At 45.2% G+C, this 20,598-nt stretch overlaps 1 protein-coding gene across 2 annotated transcripts in view; it reads right to left on the reverse strand.

Moving 5' to 3' along the window:
- LOC137379383 (uncharacterized protein C7orf57-like) overlaps window positions 1-20,598 on the reverse strand; it is a 124,597-nt gene that overhangs the window by 19,864 nt on the left and 84,135 nt on the right. For both annotated transcript variants that reach the window (XM_068050127.1, XM_068050117.1), the window contains exons 7-8: window positions 16,464-16,597; window positions 10,829-10,994 (exon numbers count right to left, since the gene is read on the reverse strand). In XM_068050127.1, the coding sequence (XP_067906228.1) occupies window positions 10,829-10,994; window positions 16,464-16,597 (300 nt within the window). The remainder of the gene's footprint in view (window positions 1-10,828; window positions 10,995-16,463; window positions 16,598-20,598) is intronic.

A 20,598-nucleotide genomic window follows, 5' to 3' on the forward strand; every position in this document is an offset into this window, starting at 1 on the left:
TAAAACAAAGAAGTAGGGTTTATTAGCACACGCTCTTAAACTCGGGAGGGTGTTAACTTCGCAACGCAAGCTCACAAACATACAAGGAAAGGTAAAGGCATCAAAAGGGCAAGGACATTTACCAAGTAGAAAAATAGCTTAATTACAAACTGACAGGGATTCTAGTTGAAACCAGAGTCCATTTTTTTACTGACAAAGTCCAAAGCTGGAATTAACCAACTAGAAATGCCGAGTGGGGTAGGAGTCAGAGGAAACCTCTTCTATTACACTTTCTTCTTCATGCACTTTCGGAGATAAGCTGAGGTAGCTTAGTTTCTGATTTCCCCCCTTTTTGTTGAAGAGAAACTGGCAGAGAGCAGAGATTTTCTTGCTGCTTTGCAGACTGTGGCTTCTTTCTTTCTTCTTACAGGCAGGCCCCAGAGATAGCCAGGTGCACACCTTCCAGGCAGCTGCTTGGCTGTACGAGCTGTTTCCTCCAACTGAAACTGTTTCAAAACCAGATAGGCTGAAAAAGGGTGGCTTCTAGGCCATGTGACTGGAACCTTTCAAGTAGCTGTCCCACCTCCTGTTGGTGAAGTGATCTCCCTCCTCTGTTTTAACATGTTGAATACAGAAGTAAAATAACTTAACATGCTTTGTGTAATGGCAGCTGACAGTAACATCCAAGTGCACAAAAATACAATTGACAGTTGGTTCTCATCCATTCATGACAATGGCAAGAGAAGTTCATCCGATGTCCTCAGTAAACAAAGCTTGGCAAAGTTATCCAAAAGTACCATGTTCACAAAGCTTGGCGCAAATAGTGGCTTTTGGTAAGTTCCTTTGGATAAGAAGTCAAGGTTATTGACAACCTTCATTACTCCGGTTGGAAGATTTTGTTTTAATCATTTACCATTCAGTATAATATCAGCGGCGGACATATTTCAAAGAACTATGTCAAACATTTTACAAGGCCTTAAAGGAGTAATATGCCATATGGACAACATCTTAGTCCATGGTGAATCCATTGAAGAACACGACCTGGGGATTAGAGTGGTTTTGAATTGTCTACAAGAAGAAGGCCTGACACTTAATGAAAAGTGTGAATTCTCAAACATGTCAATTCATTTCTTAGGACACATTGTCAGTAGCAAGGGCATAATGGCAGACTTGCAAAACAAGAGCCACTAGTAAATTCCCACTTCCTACTTCTGTCCAAGATTCTCAATGATTCCTTGCATTGGTAAATCAGTTGGCAAAATCTTTACCCAAACTAGCGCAAGTTACTGAACCCTTAAGACAACTATTAAGGAAAGCTCAAGCATGCTGTCAGGATGCACATCAGGATCAAGGAAATGCTGATATCACCAGACACCTTAGCACATTATAACTCCTTACTACCAACCACAATTGCAGCAGTCGCTTTATCTACAAGGTTAGGTGTAGTCCTTTTTCAAGAACAACCAGATAGATGTCGAAGACCAGCTTATTATGCATCTTGAGCATTGCCTGAGACGCCATCATAAAGAAGCTCTCGTAGTCATATGGGCTTGTGAGAAGTTCTCAGATTATATTATCGGCTTAAAGGTTGTCATTGAGATAGGCCACAAACCCCTAGTTTCCTTACTTGATGAAAAGAAACATGCTAGGATGCCTCCAAGAATCCAGAGATTCCAGTTGAGGCCGATGAGATTCACATATGAAACAGTATACATACAGGACAAGCAACAAACAACAGCAAATGCATTATCCAGAGCTACTTGTCATGCAGGCCCCCATCTGCCAAGACTGAGGCACACATTATTTCACCACATGAACATGAAAACTTAAAATTGCTACTGGAAAGAAAAGAGGGCCTATCACAAGGAATTGCCAGGCCCCTCGCCAGAAAGACCTTTTTTGCATGCTAGCAGACAGTGTTGGAACAAAGGACCCAGTCCTTGCTTCTCCAATACACAGAAGACTTAGTCAGACCAGTTTAGTCACATCACTAACTGGCTGTTTGAATTTGAACTTGCCACAGAGTGTTTGAAACTCAGAAAGCTGTTTGCTCCTGGACTGAGAACACCTCTCTCCTGTCTGCTCTCACCTCACTCTCACCAGCTTCGGAAACCATTGAAGACATCTGAACCCCAAGAGAGAAAAGTCTCCTACAGTGAACAAGGTTTAAGAAGAATACTGGGCCCCAACGAAAAGCAAGACTACCTACAATCAAGGACTACAGCGAGTTCGAAGCACAGTAAAAACCCCTCTTCAGAGATTGCCTCAAATCTCTCCATTTTATTTTTCTTCTGCTCTTTTCTGTCCCTATTTGCATGCGTGTATCGCGTATGTATGCTAGCATGGGGCGCGGCACGTATCCGTAGGCGTTAACCGAATTAGAGTTGAAGTTTTAATAAATTTCACTTTTCTTCTTTAAACCTAAGAAGGCCTGTTTGTGCTCATTTCTTGGCTGTATAATTGGAAAGTGGTGAATAAGGATTCACCAAGGGGGAGCTCAAAACACAGTGTGTTTAAAATTAAACCCTGTTATAATAAGACCAGGTGAAGACAGTAAAAGACCCCTAGACACCTTTCACACCTGGTTGTAACATACTGTCGACCATCCTATTCAATAGGATGTTAACTTTGTTAATGAGATTGAGTCATCTTCTCAGTTCACTACATCACAATGGTCAGCAAGCTCAAAAAAGCTCCAAGAAATTTGTCATGCTCAGATGCAAGATGAGGAATGCATCTGTATCCGTCCATATTGCATGCAAGATTGTCCACAGCAGCGTCCTGGTGGTAAGGTAATGAAAATCTTCTTTGAACACAGAAGGCACTTTACTATTGTGGATGATTTGCTGGTGTATGACGAGAGGCTGGTGATTCCAGACTCACTCTAGCAAGACATCTTGGAGAAAATACACCAGGGCCACATGGGTATAACGAAATGCAGAGCACAGGCTCAGTCGTCCGTGTGGTGGCCGGGAATATTGAAAGGTATAGAAGAAATGATTTCTAATTGCCAGTTATGTTCAATGCACAGACAGGATAATCAGAGAGTTCAAGACAGGGAAAAATCTTATCAAAAGCAACAAGCTTGTAATTACAATAGGAAATATCGTACCAAGAACCTACCTAAGTTGATGGAAGGAGACCAAGGCAGAGAAGCAGTAATCATCCAGAGAGATGATAGTCAACAGAGATCTTATTTAGTATATAGTTCAGAAAGTACTATAAGAAGAAACAGAAATCTTATTTCTATTCATCAAAGACGTCAATCAGACATACATTTGGAGAACGAGATATTGAACCTGAAATTCAGAAAACACCGGATACTACAAACCTCAGTGAAGGCCATCCAAGTCAAGAAACAAGAGTTCAGAGAAAGACTATCAATCTTCTGTGTCTGACAACAACACGATCAGGGAGAGTTGTGAAGCCTCCTGACAGATTGAATCTGTGATGTCAGAGACTTGGGGGGAGATGGGGTAGTATGTAAAAATAAGAAATGAATGTATAAATATATATATAGACAAAGACTTAGGGGGAGATGTAGTATAAGGGTTTGAAAGGGTTAATGTTTGAGACAGTGTGAGGAATACCTCCCACCATGATGATGTAAGAGATCACATGTGAGACAGACTCGGAGGAGAAGCAGCATGGCTTCAGAGAAGTCATACAGACTTATGTAAAGCTATATATAGTTAAAATGTAATAAATAAGTTAATGCTAAAATTACTGAAGATTCAGTAATCTCTCCTAGCTAGATTAACCCAACATACAACAGTGGCAGACTAACCAAATATACAACATCCTCTTCCAACCAGCTCCCACAGCACAGCACTTCCCCCTGTAGGTCAAGATCAATGCTGAGATCCTGGAAAATGTGGACCATTTTCCATATCATGGGAGCCTCCTCTCAGCGAAGGCAGACCTAGACAATGAGGTTCACCATCACCTCCAATGTGCCAGCTCAGCCTTCAGGTGACTGAGAAAGAGAGTATTTGAGGATCAGGATCTCAAACCTGAGACGTAAGATCATGGTTTACTGGGCAAAAGTAAACTGTTAGCTCCTATATGGCTCAGAGACTTGGACAACCTACAGCAGGAACCTCAAAGCACTAGAGAAGAACCACCAGAGATGCCTCCACAAATTCCTTCAAATCTGCTGGCAAGAAAAGTGGTGCAACTGCAGCATCCTCTCCCAAGCCAACCTGCCCAGCATCGGGGTGCTAATCACTCAAAACCAGCTCCGCTGGGCAGGACATGTCGCTCGCATGTCTGACACCAGACTCCTGAAGCAGCTGTTCTACTCAGAACTTGGTCGTAGCAGAAGACTCCCAGGAGGTCAGCTTTAGACATGTCCTCAAAGCTTCCCTGAAGAGATCAGACATCCCTGTTGGCTCGTGGGAGTCTCTGGCTCATGACCATCCTAGATGGAGAAAGCTCTTTCGGGAAAGCATTATACATCTCGAAGGACATTGTCAGGAACAAGCAGAGCTGAAATTGAGGCGTCCAAGGGAGTGCACAAACCTCCAAACTACTTATTTACTTGACCCTTAAAGCACCATCTGCTCCTTATGTGAGTCTTCAGATCACCCATTGGACCTATCAGCCATCTCAGAACCCATCAAACTGGAGTGGAAGCAAGTCATCCGTGATCCCGAGGAACTGCCTAAGAGTAACCATAATAATTACAGTATTTTTGTGTCTGGGTAATAAACTTGGATTTGGACAACCCACTCGAGCTTGAACCACAAAGAATCATTTGACTAATTAAAGAATTCTTTACAGGTGTTAGCAGCCAGGTCTAGCCCTAGTCTCCCAGGAGCCAGCTGCTGAGGCTCTGTGAAGGAGCGAAAACCTGCGGGAGATGTGATTGCCGAGAATGGATGAGTCATGGCAGCTCCCTGGATATCTAGCGCAGACATGAATAATCACCTGATGGTGGTCACAAATAGCCGTACTTTGAGGAAGTAGAATCCCTTGCGATTAATGAAGACTCCTGGCTGATTTGAGGGTGCCTTGATAGTCACCTGCATTCAATCAGTGACTCCCTACACCTGTGAGAATCCAGCCAATGCAATGAAGCCGAAAGCCCCCTGTGTTTGACAGGCCTCATCCATGGCAAACTGCACACAATAACCGCCAGCAGCATGCATAGCCAGCAGATCCTGATGTAAATCAGTGTGCAATGCTGATTAGACACCAGCACTGCCATTTTCCAACTGCATACTCCAGCCAACACTCTGTCTTGGAATCACAGAATCACAGAATGGTTACAGCACAGAAGGACAGCCATTCAGCCTGTCTAGTCCTTGCCAGCTCTCTGCAACAGCAATTTAGCTAGCACCACTTCCCCGCCCTTTCCCCATAGCCCTTTAGTCCCTTCAGGTGCCTATCCAATTCCATTTTGATAGCCACCACTGAATCTACAACCACCACCTTCTCAGCCAGTGCATTCCAGATCGTAACCACTCGCTGTGTAAAAAGGTTTTTCCTCATGTTGGTTTTGGTTCTTTTGCCAATCACCTTATATTTGTGTCCTCTGATTCTTGAACCTTCCACCAGTTTCCCTCTGTCTACTCTAGAACTCTCATGATTTTGAACACCTCTATCAAATCTCCTCTCAATCTTCTGTTCTCTAAGGAGAACAACCCCAGCTTCTCCAATCTATCCACAAAGCTGAAGTCCCTCATCCCTGGAACTATTCCCATCATTTTTTTCTGTGCCCTCTCTAAAGCTTTCACATCCTTCCTAAAGTGCAGTGCCCAGAATTCGACATAATATTCCAGTTGAGGCCTACCCAGTGTTTGATAAAGGTTCATCATAACTTCCTTGCTTTTGTACTCAGTGCCTCTGTTTATAAAGCCCAGGATCTCATTTGCCTTTTTAACTACCTTCTCAATCTGCCCTGCCACCTTCAATGAATTATGCACATATACTCCCAGGTCTCTTTGTTCCTGCACCCCCTTCAGAATGGTATGATTTAGTTTACATTGCCCCTCCTTGTTGTTCCTACCAAAATGTATCACTTCACACTTGTCATAGAGTCATAGGGGCAGACTTCTAAAGTTCACTGAGTGTGGATACAGTAGTGGGCGCAATTTAAATATCACGCTCTTGGAGTTCGACACTGAGACCTGCCGCCGCTGGATTGTGACGCCATTCTTAAAGGGATGCCCGGAGGGAGGGAACGGGTTTTTCACACGCCTCCAATTAATTGCCTGATGAGCTCGTTGAAGAGCTCATTAACAGGCTTGTCAGCAGCAGTTTTTAATTTTCAAAGGCTGGGAACATGGAGGACACCAAGTGGGAACACAACAGGGTGTCAATTCATAAACACAGTGGGGTTCCATAAGGGCTATAGGAAAGGCTGATTAAAATACTGCAGAGGCCCAAAAAATGCTCAGCTGCTTCAAAAGTGCCACAGAGTGGCCAGTTCTGCAGCTGTAAGACTTGCTTTTCTCAGTGGTGAGTGGCAGGAATTTGGAGAGGATGTGAGCCCACTGGCATCACTTGGATACCTGGGATTGGCAGGGGAAGGCCTGGTGAACACACAAAGCCCAGGTAAGGAAATTCAGATGAGAACAGGCTACTGTGACATTAGAGAGAGCAGCCAGGATGAGCTTTAGCAGATGCAACCTTCTGGACAGCAGGAGGCCAGAGCAGCGCAGCAGGGGGCTGCAAGGGGAGGAAGGCGCTACCCAAGAAATCGGATGCATGGCCCGAGTCATCTACCTGCAAATGACAGAGCACCAGTGCCATAGGAGGCTGCACCTATCCAGGTTTCGGTGCTCTGATTCATAATAACCTGAGGCCTCACAGCCCCCAAGGCAGTCCCCTACCTGCAGCCATCAAGGTCTCTGTCGCCCTAAATCCTCTATGCAACCGGGTCATTCCAGGAATCAGCTGTGGACCTAGGTGGCATCTCATAGTCGGCAGCTCATCAGGCAGTTCACGGATGCCATTTTCAGGACGGCACATGGGATTACATCCACTTTGACACAGATGGGCCTGCGCTGACACAGAGGGCATTGGGTTCAGCCTCCATCGCTGGATTCCCCCAGGTGCAGGGCATCATCGCTTGCGCTCATGTGGCCATTTAGGCACCCAATGACCAGCCAGTGAGATCTATCAACAGGAAGGGTTCCACTCCCTCAATGTTCAAATGGTCCGCAACCACAAGAGCTTCCTCTGGTGTGCGCATGCTTTCCTGGCAGCTGCCATAACTCCTTCATCCTCCTCCAGTCCAGGTTGCCTCAGTACTTCACTCCATTCCCCAAAGTGCATGGATGGATCCAAGGGGACAAGGGAAAGCCTTGAAGAGATGGCTACTGACCTCTCTACAGGATCCCCAGACAAAGGCACAGAAGCAAAACAATCAATGTCACCTGCTCAGCAGGCTAACCAATGAGCAGGCCATCAGATTTATGAAGGTGCAATTCTGGTGCCTGGATCGGTTGTGTGGTGCCCTCCAATATCCTCATGCAAGGGTCTTGGTTATTATGGTCTTCTGTGCTCTCCATAATATAGCCCTCCAGAGAGGTGTAGACCTTGAGAGCAGTGAGGCCCTGGAAGGAGACATCTCATCAGGGGAGAAGCAGGAGGTAAGAGAGGTGCCGCATGACAAGGTGGCCTCCTCCTGCCATCTCTGGGAAGAGGATCACCCTCCTCTCCCTCACAGCATTCAGAATTAGATCCAGTTCGTCATTGATGAAGCAAGGGTCTGCCCTGCTCTTGGTGCCAGGCCTCCACTCCACTGTGACATCTCTGGTGCTGTTGTCATCAGATCTCTCCCTCAAGACAACAAGTAGCCTCAGTGATGACTGCCATTGGAGTTTCCATGAGCCCCACACTTGATCTGACCCACTGCCATTTTCAATCCCACTGGCTCTAAGAGGACAGGAAACCCATCTCCATACTAATTAAGGGCTTACCCATTTGGAAATTTCAATCTGAATCAGTTTTCCACAGGAGGTGGGTTTCTGATGCAAAACCATACCTGGTTCCTGTTTCATGCCTGCAAAATGAATATCCAGCTCATAGAATCATTACGGCACAGAGGAAGGTCATTCAGGCCATCAAGTCCATGCTGGCTCTGTGTAGAGCAATACAGTCAGTCCTATTCACCTGCTGTATCCCCGTAGCCCTGCAAGTTAATTTTCCTCAAGTGCCCATCCAATTTCCTTTTGAAATCATTGATCGTCTCCGTTTTCACCATTCTCATAGGCAGCTGGTTCCAGATCATTACCACTCACTGCGTAAAAAAGTTCTTCCTCACATCTCCCCCCAGAATGTTTTGTCCAAAACCTTAAATCTGTGTCCTCTAGTCCTCGTACCATCAGCTAATGGGAACAGCATTTCTTTGTCCACTTTACTAACCTGTCATAATATTGTACACCTCTATCAGATCTCTCCTCAATCTCCTATGCTCCAAGGAGAACAACCCTAGCTTCTCCAACCTAACCTAGCTAAATTCCCTCAACCCAGGAACCATTTTGGTAAATCTCATCTGCACCCTCTCAATGACCTTCACATCCTTCCTAAAGTGTGGTGACCAGAACTGGACACAAAACTTTAGTTGTGACCTAACCAGAGCTTTAGTAATGGTTCTTTTTTTTCATTCTTTCATGGGATGTAGGCATCACTGGCAAGGCCAGCATTTGTTGCCCATCCCTAATTTCCCTTAACATTGGTGTGGTTTGCTGGTCCATTTCAGAGAGCACTTAAGAGTCAACCACATTGCTGTGGATCTGGAGTCACATTTAGGCCGGAGCAGGTAAGAGCAGCAGATTTCCTTTCCTAAAGGACAATCGTGAATCGGATGGGTCTTTACAACAATTGATGATAGGTTCATGGTAATATTACTGAAACTAGCTTTTTATTCCAGATTTTTATTAATCAATTGAATTGAAATTCTACCAGCTGCCATGGTGCGATTCAAACCCATAACTCCATAGCATTACTGGCGGAGTGACATTACCACTACACCACCATCCAGTGTAACTTTCCTGCTTTTGTGCTCACTACCTTTATGAAGCTCAAGACCCCATATGCTTTGCTAACTACTCTCTCAATATGTCCTGCCATCTTCAAACATCTAAGCGCATGAACCCCTAGGTCCTCTGTTCCTGCACACCTTTAGAACTGTGCCATTAAGTATATATTGCCTCTCCCTATCCCTTCTGCCAAAATGTGTCATCTCACACTTCTCTGTATTAAATTCCATCTACCACTTGTCTGCCCATTCTAGCCTATCTATGTCCTGTTGCAGTCAATTGGTATCATCCTCACTGTTTGCCACAACTCCAAGTTCGGCAAATTTTGAAATGTTACTCTGTATTCAATATCAATTGTCTGCATTAAATTTCATCTGTCACGTATCTGCCCATTCCACCAGCCTGTCAATGTTCTCTTGAAGTCCATTGCTATCCTCCTCGCAATTCACAAGTTTTGTGTCATCTTCAAATTTTGAAATTGTGCCCTGTATACCCAAATCTAATTAAATAGTTGAGGTCCCAGCACTGATCCCTGTGGCACCCCACTAGTTACAGTTTGCAATCCTGAAAATGACCCATTTATCCTGATTCTGTTTCCTGTAGGTTAGCCAATCCTCTATCCATGCAAATATATTACCCATAATAACATGAGCTCTTATCTTGTACAGTAACCTTTTATGTGACACTTTATCGAATGCCTTTTATAAATCCCAAATACACTACATCTACTGATTCCCCTTCATCCACCCTGCTCATTACATCCTCAAAGAACTCTAATAAATTTGTAAAACACCATGTTGACTCTGCTTGATTGTACGATGATTTTCTAAATGTCCTGCTACTACTTCCTGAATAATGGATTCCAGCATTTTACCAATGACAGATGTCATGCTAAATGGCCTATAGTTTCTTGCTTTCTGTCTCCCTCCTTTCTTAAATAGGGGCCTTACATTTGCAGTTTTCCAATACGCTGGGACCTTCCCAAAATCTAGGGCATTTTGGAAGATGGCATGCAAACATGTTATTCACTCATCAGTAACAGTTATTTCTATGCTTATGTCCTTAGTTTCAGATAGCTTAGAGGACAAAGGAAGCCTGAAGAAAGCGGATAATGATGACAGGAGACAGAGTGGCAGCCAAGTTTAAATTGCTGAGTAATTGCATGCGTAGCGAAATGCTATGTGAGTGCGACCAGAAATGAATTTTTGCCTATGTTTAATTTTTAACTTGAACAGAAACAGCTTCTAAGGGGATCAACACCACTCTCGACAAGGTATTTCGTAAAGGAACATCATCAGCTCTGGTACCAGACAAGTAGGCTGCAGTAGGCTTCACAGTGTGATACCTAAGGTAAAAACTAGTTAATATGACTGGAGCCATTACAATCAATCACAGGCTTCCATGTCATTGTCAAAGATTGGCTATCTAGTAATTTGCCATTAACAACAAGAGTAATACTAGAGTTCACTGACCATATATATTTATACAAAAATCATCAATAAGTGTTTGGTAGTGAAATACCAAAGAGATTATGAGGTCCAAACATCAATGCTGATATCAAGAACATATTGTCACAAAGAAAGGCTGTGATGCATCATCCTTAAAGTGTGACGAGTCTGAGTATACAGACGTCCCTCACTATTTATTTTGCTAAAATACTATAATGTTTGAAAATATGCACTGTTTATGCATGTTTCATTAATATAGAATTCACAAAAATCTGCCAACATGCCCTTGTAGTAATATACCAGATGCCAAAGACAGTGCTGGAGGGACATTGCTCAGCATTCCAGAATAACAAGAGCAGCCATTGTAAAAGATCACTGAGAATGTTTTAGGGTGGTATAAGACTGACTTACTTGTTCAGTATAAATGATGTTTTAGCCTTGGAATCATTCACAGGGTCTCTGAAGGTTACATTTTGGCCCACTTTAGTGGAAATAGCTTTTCTTCCCCGTGACTTTGTATTTCTAAGAAGCTCTTTTTTTTCTAACTTCTCCTGGAACTCGTCGAGAGGAACCAGGTCTGCAGATAGAATTTTCATTAGTTTATAGTATTTCCAATTACGTTCGTTCATCCATCATGTACACGCACAACGCATATATGCCCATCATTTTGCAGCTGAGATTTTTTGAATTCATAAATCAATTGGCACAAAAACAGGATTTTATGTGTGGCATTGGCACAAGGTGGAATGTTGGCCAAGACAGAGAGCTCCCTGCTTTTCTTTGAAAAATGCTACAGAATCTTTAATAGCCACCTCGATAGATAGGTGGGGCCTCTGTTTAATGTCTCCTGCTGTATCGTACCGAAAGTGTCAGCCAGGAGTCCTGGGGTGGGGTTTGAACTAGCGCTCTCTCACTTCTGACTCAGAAGTGAGAGTAGAAAGGAAGGAGGGACAGGAGGGCTGCTTTGGTGCACATCTGGCACTGCAGACAAGTGACAGTCCAGCAGCACCCATACATGGCTAATGAAATCGATGTGGTGCTGCATGAAATGTTTGTAAGGTTGGCCACCCTAGATCATTCCACAACATCATCCCAAAGGTCAGACCTGCTGCATACCTCCAAGAAGGTGCAACCAAAAATTTCAGGCCATAACAGATCGTTCCTTTCCCTGCATATGCGTAAGCTCTAAACTGCATGGCAGCAGTAGGTATATTTACAGCAGAAGATACGGCTCAGCCTTTTCCCCTCTGCTAACTCAGAACCTGAGAAAGTAGGATTTCATGGTCATTCCCATCAGATTTTACAGGGACTGCAGAAATGATTGACGCCATTTTAGTTACTGTGGCACTGCTGCCTTATGACCTCCATAGTATGCCTTCTTTCATGCAATATTAGGTAAAGCATGGCAAGTTATGATTGAGGTGCTGCTGAAGCACCTTACACAGAATGGCTGATCGGGCATTTAAATCTATAGTGATGCTACCTGAAATTTTCTTGTACGATTACCTTTGGAAAAAGGATCATCGACCAGCATGTCTAGCAAAGCAAGGTACAGTATGCTACTTCTATGCTGATGTAAGGGTGCAGGTACAACCAGGAGGCCACGGAGCACCTCTTGGATCAAATGACCCGCCTGCCGTCCAAACTGTTGGTGCTGATAAAGAAAGCTTAGGACAAGTAAATGATGACAACTGACACAATGTGCTTGAAAGCCTAAGTGTCATCAGGAAAATTAAACAAAAAAGGCTTTTAAAGGTTCTGAAAATCTACCTTTAAAATCTGTGAGCTTTTTAAAAGGCTTTCTGTCTGCAATTCCATTAGTGACTCCCATCAGTGTGCTAGGGACACACCCAAAGGCTGGAAAACAGCATTGCACTGTTCCCTTCCACTTTTTACATAGAATAATAAGATGTCCATCTGCTTGAGATGGCAGCTGCTGTTGGCCAGCAAATTCCCTCCTTCCCCAACAAAATTGGCAGCCCAGAAACTGGCATTAAATTGATGGCACCACATCTCACTCGATTAACACTCGATTTTCAATCACAATCTAGGAAGAAACCATAATCAGCCTGTTTGAGGTTTTCATCAGAGGTGTGGTAGGTGAAGAATATTCTCCACTATCTATATTATGAGGTTTTGCTATCCATTTTGAGAGATGACAAGATCATCCAGCTTCCTGTTTGTGCAGAGCCAAGGCTGTTGATATTTGTCTAGCAAAGCAGATACCTGGATCATCAGGTCACCTCACATCTGGAGGATTTCATGGTCTACTTTAATGTGGTTCTTCTACTCATGAAGTTGAACGACTAGATTGCTGAGTAAGTCTGTTTTCATATTCTCTACCCTAGCTCATTACTGTGCTAGGGAATATCCCACCATAATTCAGGTACTATTGAGCAAGCTGCATTGTTTCTTGACAGACTGACTAAGAATGAGCTCCATTTTGCTTCTTGGTGTATTGGACAAGCATTGAGCTATCTGTTCAGAGACACATTGACTTGCCAACAACAGTTTGTAAATATCTCAACCAATGTCATTGTCAGCTTTGATGACAGGTGGATTTGTCCATCATTCATCATGCTTGAGTCCAGTTGCTTTGCATAAGGGTGCCTCATCCATACAGGGAGGATCCAGTTATCAGCACCAGCCAAGAAAGCTCTTGGAACCACTATAACAGATCCAGTACAGGCCTTGTCTATTTCCTTGTCCAGCACCACATGCATTAACATTAACCTCTGAGGAAACCACTGATGGAGCAGATTCCATAGTACGGGTTTTATAAACAATTGGTCATTTGGAACAATAAAGTTGGAGGCAACCATGAGACTGAGAACACACAGGCATTGTTCTGTTTAGACTTCTAAACCATCACAAAGAAAAAATGCCAGCCTCTGCAAGACTGTAAGCTAGTTTGATGACGAGGAGACTTCTCCTTGGAACAATCACCTAAATGCATCTTATCCTGGTTGACCTTAAGTGAGATTTCTCCTAGTTTGATAATGAAGCTGAGCTCCTTAATCATGATAAATGGCTGCCAGACAGTTGTCCAAACAGTATAAACACAGAGCTTTCATAAGCCAGTCTTTCATATAAAAGTACACATTCAATTCCAGTCATGTGAGATAAGCTGCAACAGATAGCCACTTTGTGATCACTCTAGAGGCTGGGGAGAGCGTAAAATGAACTACTGTACTACTAGCTGCCTGTACCGGCAATGCCAAATAGCAAGGGTAAGTAAGTATCCTTGAACACCATTTACAGCCAGCATGCATTACCTGGCTTAAAGCACTGTTAGCATCTTCAGACTTTCTGTTTTGAGGAATTTGTTCAGTGTTTTGAGATTTCAGATGGATGATTACCTCCTGATCTTTTGGAAACTATGAAGTATCTATCCCTTTTGTGAACTTGCTTGATTGCATATATAAAGAAATACTGCCAATTGCAGCTGCCATTATACTTAGCTGAAAATGTAGATGGTATTCCCAGACCAAAGCATCATTTTATCTTTTTCCAGTTGCCCGTTAAGTATTGCATATGGTCTGTAACCTTGGTCTTGAACTCTAAAAGGGTTGTGAATGCTCCAGATTTGCAATTCATTAATTCACAATTAGGAGTAATACCCTTCGCACGTTTACCCGACTACTGTGTTGCAATTAGTCAAGTATGGATAATACACGATGGAAGATTAGATATATATTCTGAAATGTTACTTGCTCCACCTTTCAGGGACAGAAGAAAACCTTGCAGAACTTTTCCTCAGAAGGCGAAATGGTTCAGGTGGAGTCCATCATTGAGCATATTCTCTGTGAAAGGAATAGGCTTCCTGAACCAAATGGTCTTTTCACATTACAAATGTTTCTTTTCAAGAGACATGGGGCTGGATTTACCAGCCCCCCCAACGTCAGGGGTCGTGGCTGGAGGGCCCGGAAAATACCTCCAGGAGAGGTCCGCCACGGGCCTTGATGCTGGGAAGGCCCCGCTCCATTTTACCGGCGGCAGCGAGGCCTCGTGGTGGCTCCCCCGCCGCACGGTAACAGAGACTTAATTTAAATATTAAAATAAATGGTAATTAATGAATAATGACTTATCTTGTAGCGACGGCCATCCCGCTCCGATATTCCGGCTGGTTGCCAGGACTCCCACGCCTTTAGATCTCCATTCAGAGATCTGAGGGGGAACAATGGTGGGGATGGGGGAGGAGTGAAATTTTCAAGTCTGGCGGGGATTGGTGGGAAGGGATTGAGGGTTATAGTTAATAAAGTTCAGGAGGGGGAAAGGTCGGGATCGGAATAAATTTTGTTGGGGGGGAGGGGCAAGCCATGAATCGATTAGTTATTGGTGGTGTGGGAGAGGGGATTGAAAATATAAATAAATGTCTAACTTTATTTTTCAACATTCTGTGGCTTTAAAAATGTTAATGAGTCCGAAGGGCCTGAAACCCTTTAAAAATGGCGCTGGCAGCTGCACGATGGTGCCTGACGCTGTTGCCAGGGCTGGAGAACCGGCCCCCTCTATGTCATCAGGGGTGGCCGTTCCGTCCCCTCCATTTAAATGAGCCGGCCCTCTAAATATCGTGGCCACTCTGTGGCGCACATCTCGCATGTGCGCCACACTGTTCTTTTGAGATTGGCGGCGAGCTTGAAAAATCCAGCCCATAGTTCTATAGGGCTGGATTTTACCAGCCCTATGAAGACGGGCTGAGAGGCAGGAGGCCTCATAAAGTGGCGATGGAAGGCAAAGGTAGGGGAGCCTGGCATCTTCCCGCAACCACAGCATATTACTAGTGGTGGGAATCTCAGCGGTGCAGCAGCCCATTGTGCGCCCAATTAAGCGACCTATTATTGGCCACTTGTCGCCCCACCAGCATTTTACAGCGTAGGAGAGGCTGCCGACACATGGGGAGACTGCCAAGTAAACCCTGGTGGCCTCCCAGTAGGGTCCCCAGGGGCGGGTGGGGCCTCCTTTATGGCCATTCAATTCCATGGTCCACAAAGGGGCCCCCCCAACAGCAATATCGCTCCTGCGGCTATGCACCACCACTGAAGGGTGCACCTACCACCCCTCCGCCGATGGTCGGTGTCTCCTGCCTGGCCCTGGCACAGAAAATAAAAAAACTTACCTTGCCTTCGAGGCACCTCAGCATGGAGTTGCCCTCTCCTTCCTGCAGCCTCAGCAGTGGCCACCTCTAATGGTGGTGCAGCTGATGCCACGGGCCAGCAGCTCTGGAAGGCGGGTTGCCATCCTCAATTGGACAGCGCTCCCGGCTGCGGCCTCTTAATTGCCGCTGGCGGTAAAATGCCGCCCAGGGTCCTACCGCCCACCCATGTGGGGTCGGGTCCCACTTTCGGTCCCAGCGGCAAGACTACTTAGCTTTCTGAAAAATTCCGGCCATACAGTGAGTTCCACAGATTGCAGAGGTGTGTGAAGCTATACTACTATATTCAATGCAATCTTTTTCAACTGATACTGAATGGTGAAGTCCTTCTGCAGAAAATTGTGCACTCCTGGCATAAACATGGAGGTCTGGTTTGCATGCTCGCAATTATTATGGGTGCTGTGGTTATAATTATATGGTGGAATTCCAGTCCAGACAAAATTTTGTATTTTTATAGATGTTTAGAATAGCCCATCCTCATCCTGAAATGATGACAATAAGGGCAATTAATGAATTGATTAGTTATCGTTAGTGTGGGGGACTGTTCCTAGTCCCCAGTCGACGATACTCGTGAACTGACCTGCTTGAAATCACTACTGTGACTTCCAGTTTGATTTTTTTCTCCATTTCTGTCACTCCATACTTCACTTTTCTGTCACATATCAATTTTAGCATAGATATTTTTTTTCCTTCTTTGCCTGCGTACGATTCCTGCTCTGCTTTCAAGCCCCTGCCAATGTCACTTTATTATCTGACACTAGGAAATCTGCAAGTAGTCCAGAATAGGAAAGCATTTGGCCCTCCATCACTGCCTCCCTATGCGATGACTGAGAGTAAAATCATATCTTACCACAGCATGATAGAAATGTTTACACATCTGAAAAGCATTACCTCCAGGTTCTTTAATCTTTATATTTGGTTGTATCTTCTTCTTCCACTCCTTTCGCTGCTGGATCCAGTCTTCGGCATACCCATTAGTAATTAATTTGGTGAAGTTTATGGGTTCATTCTTTTTTGGTAAAGGCCTAAATGAAAGTGTTAGTAATTATTATTGTGCTCCAGGATATTCACATTTTAAAGCCATTTCCTATTTTTTGTGTTTTAGTTTATTCACAAGCAATCACCAGGGAAGTGGAAATGAGCAAATTGTTGGAGCTGCGGGCTGACAAGTCCCCGGGTCCTAATGGACTTCATCATAGGGTCTTTAAAAAAGTGGCTAGTAAGATAGTTGATGCGTTGGTTTTAATTTTCCAAAATTCCTAGATTCGGGGCGGGTTCCATTAGATTAGAAAATAGCGAATGTAACTCCTTTATTCAAAAAGGGAGGGAGACAGAAAGCAGGAAACTACAGGCCAGTTAGCTTAACATTTGTTATAGGGAAAATGTTAGAAGCTATTAGTAAAGACGGTATAGCAGGGCACTTAGAAAAATTCAAGATAATCAGACAGAGTCAATATGGTTTTTTGAAAGGGAAATCATGTCTAACCAATTTATTGGAGTTCTTTGAAGAAGTAACATGAAGTGCATGTACTGTACTTAGATTTCCAGAAGGTGATAAGGTGCCACATCAAAGGTTATTGTGGAAAATAAAAGCTCATGGTGTAGCGGGTAACATATTGACATGGATAAAAGATTGGCTAGCTAACAGGAAACAGAGAGTAGGCAAAATGGGTCATTTTCTGGTTGGCAAAATGTAACGAGTTCAGTGCTGGGGATGCAACTTTTTACAATTTATATAAATGACTTGGATGAAGAGAGTGAGTAACAGAAGTGCCTCAACAAACCTAGAAACCTATTGGAGGACTTATTGCTGGACTGCTTTGACACCCCGCAAGCCCCTTTGCACACTGTAATCCACAAACGAGATGGCAGCAGTCTGAACTTGCATGGCAGCAAGCTTATCATGTATGGCAGATGTCTGAGCTTCCACTGCAACACTCAGATGCTGGGATGAATTTTCAGAGCCCCCCGAAGTCGGGAATGGAGGCATAGGGACCCCAAAAATACCAGCACTGGCTGGTCTGTCAGTTACAGGAGGCTATTCCCATCGCCGGCAATGAAATCCTGGGCGGGGGGCGGGCAGGACAGGAATCCTAATCTCCTCCTTATTGAGGCCAACTAAATTAGTTAAAAAGCTCACTAAGAGCTTGCTGGATGGTGGTGGTGGCGGGGCAGAGGGGTGGAAGTAGGAGCGGGCAATAATATATTTAAAGGGGTGCATGGGTTTCAGAAGCTTTCAGTTTCTGATTAGCTGAAGGAAGGTGGGTACAGAGTGGGGAGGCAGTCAAGGCTGCCCCAGGACATCACCACGGTCCCATTAAAGGTCAGCAGGGCAAAGGGAGGTTCAGAATTTGGTAAGGAAGTGCTCTTAGCACTGTGCAGGTGGCAAGGAAACTGGGTACTCAGCACTTGAGCACTGAATGTGGTCGTCATATCCCCCTGGCCGTCAAAGTCACTATGGCCTTGAACTTCTTCACTTCTGGTTCCTTCCAAGGATCAGCTGCAGATGTTAGTGGCATCCCAAAAATGGCTGCACACCACTGCATCTTGCTGGTCACTGATGCCCTCTTTGCCAGAGCTGGACAGCACATTCCTTTTACGACAGACACAGCCTCGCAGGGACAGAGCGCTTTTGGGTTTTGCCTCCATTACCGCATACCCACATGTTCAGGGCATCATCGATTGCATCCATGTAGCCATCAAGGCACTCAGGACTGGTCACACAGATCCAGCAACAGGAAAGACTTCCACTCCCTCAACATCCAACTGGTCTGTGACCACAACAAGAGCTTCCTCCATGTGTGCACTCGCAGATGCCATGACTCCTTCATCCTCGACCAGAGCAGGCTGCCTCAGATCTTCACTCCAACCCCCAAATTGCATGGATGGATCCTAGGGGACAAGGGATATCCCTTAAAGAGATGGCTACTCATCCCTCTGGGAGCCCCAGACAGAATCACAGAGGCAATACAGCCAATGCCACCTGCTCATTCGGACAATCATTGAGCAGCCATTGGGCTTCTGAAGATGCAATTCTGGTGACTGGACCAGTCAGATGGTACCCTTCAATACCCTTGTGCAAGGGTCTCGGTCTTATGGTGGTCTGCTGCATTCTCCATTACATGGGCCTCCAGAGAGGTGTGGACCTGGAGGACAGTGAGGCCCTGGAAGGAGACAGCTCATCGGGGGAGGAGCAGGAAGCGATAAAAGAGAAGGAAGAGGGGGCAGAGAGAGATGATGCTGAACAGACAGGTGCCCCTTCTGCATGACGAGGTGGCTTCCTCCTGCCATCCTCAGGGAAGAGGACCTCCCTCCTCTCCCTCATGGCCTCCAGCATCAGATTCAGGTCAGCATTGATGGAGCGAGGGGCCGCCCTGCTCTGGGTGCCAGGCGTCTGGCTCCCCTGTGACATCTTGCTTTCCTCTGGTACAGTGGAAGGCTTTGGTAAAACTGCAGATCTCTCCGTCAGGACAACCTCAGTGATTGCTGCTTTACGAGTCTAAATGAGTCCCACACTTCATCTGACCTGCCTCCATTCCCATCCCCACTGGCTCTAAGTGAACAGGAAACCCATCTCCATACCAATTAAGGGCTTCCACATGCAAAAACCTTAACTTTAGTTTCCCACAGGAGGTGAGTTTCTGACCCAAAAACAAATCCTGCTTCTGCTTCCTGCCTATGTGGTGAAAATTCAGCCCGTTGGGTGGCTGCTGCTTGTGCTGCAAGGGAAATTGTGACTTCAGACATCAGATGCTGCATCATAGTTGGATCCACGTCTGGAGTTGGCCACCACTTGCATGCTGGAAATGATGGGCTCCAAGTTACATGCAAAATCCTGTGCCAAGTTGGTGCTGGACACGTCCATAGTTCCTTGACATTGGCCATAGGCTTTCTGGCAGGCTTCCCAGTGCATTTCAGTGTGCATACCCATCAGAATTCTTTTGTAGGCTGCTCCATCTGAGCCTGATTGGAGCCCATGTCTGCCTTCACCCTTCGATGAGCTGGCATCTGCGTTATTCTTGTCTCCTCCACTATCTTACCACATGCAGATTTTGCCTATAATCTATTCTCAGTCTATCCACTGTCAATATCTGAACTGGTGGTTGTGAGTGCGAAATCAAGTGACAGTGTGTCTTCATCATCACTCTCTTCTTAGTGTTTCTCCACTGCTTGGACATTTGCACCTCTTGGGTATGTGAAAGGAATAAGACACAAGGGTAAGATTGTGCAGCAGGGAGGGGGGAAGTAAGTGGTGCATGTTTATACCATCTGCAGCTTGTAAATCAAAAGAGAGTGTGGGATGTGGGAATGTGAGAAAGAGGATCATGTATGAGGATACTATCATCTTTGACGGTTTCAGTCCTGTTGCTGATCTCAGAGATGGGTGTCCAAGTAATGGCCAGCAGCATTTCCTCCATAGAGGTTAGAACATGCAGATCTGCCTGTCCCCCTCCGAATAGCTCCTGCTGCCACCTTGTCCTGCAGTAGAGAGAGAAGTGTGTCAGTGAGTGTTGGGCAATTTGTTTGGTTCATGTTGCTGTTATAGTTGAATCATAGGGATGAATTTAATGAGCCCTGGTAAAGGGCGCCATTCGCGTCCATCACGTGGGCACCCAACCCACCACGATTACGTGATGGGCGTCAATTTTGCATTGGGCAGGCGTGGGTCCCCCCCCCCCCCCAATCACGTGATGGGGCGTGAGGCAAGTCTTTGATTACGGCCTCCAATGACTCCGGAGCAGGTGCTAGCGCCATATTTAAAGACATGCCAACCCTGCATTCACTCCTGCCTTGGATATATTGTCAGCTTGGTGCAGCCTACATCTTTGTTTGACTGAGTCCTATATCTCCCCCCACCCCCACCCACCGAAGAGGGCAGAAGACAATGTCCGAGGAAAGACACTGGGTTGCCCCACAGTTCCGTGATGCCCCCCTGCAGATTCTCCTCCAAGCTGCGAGAGAAGGGCAGGACGTTCTCTTCCCCGCGATGGCAAGAAGAGGTCCTCCTGCCTGACCAAGCAAGCCT

This window comes from Heterodontus francisci, chromosome 2, assembly GCF_036365525.1.
Source record: "Heterodontus francisci isolate sHetFra1 chromosome 2, sHetFra1.hap1, whole genome shotgun sequence".
NCBI classification, from domain to species: Eukaryota; Metazoa; Chordata; class Chondrichthyes; order Heterodontiformes; family Heterodontidae; genus Heterodontus; species Heterodontus francisci.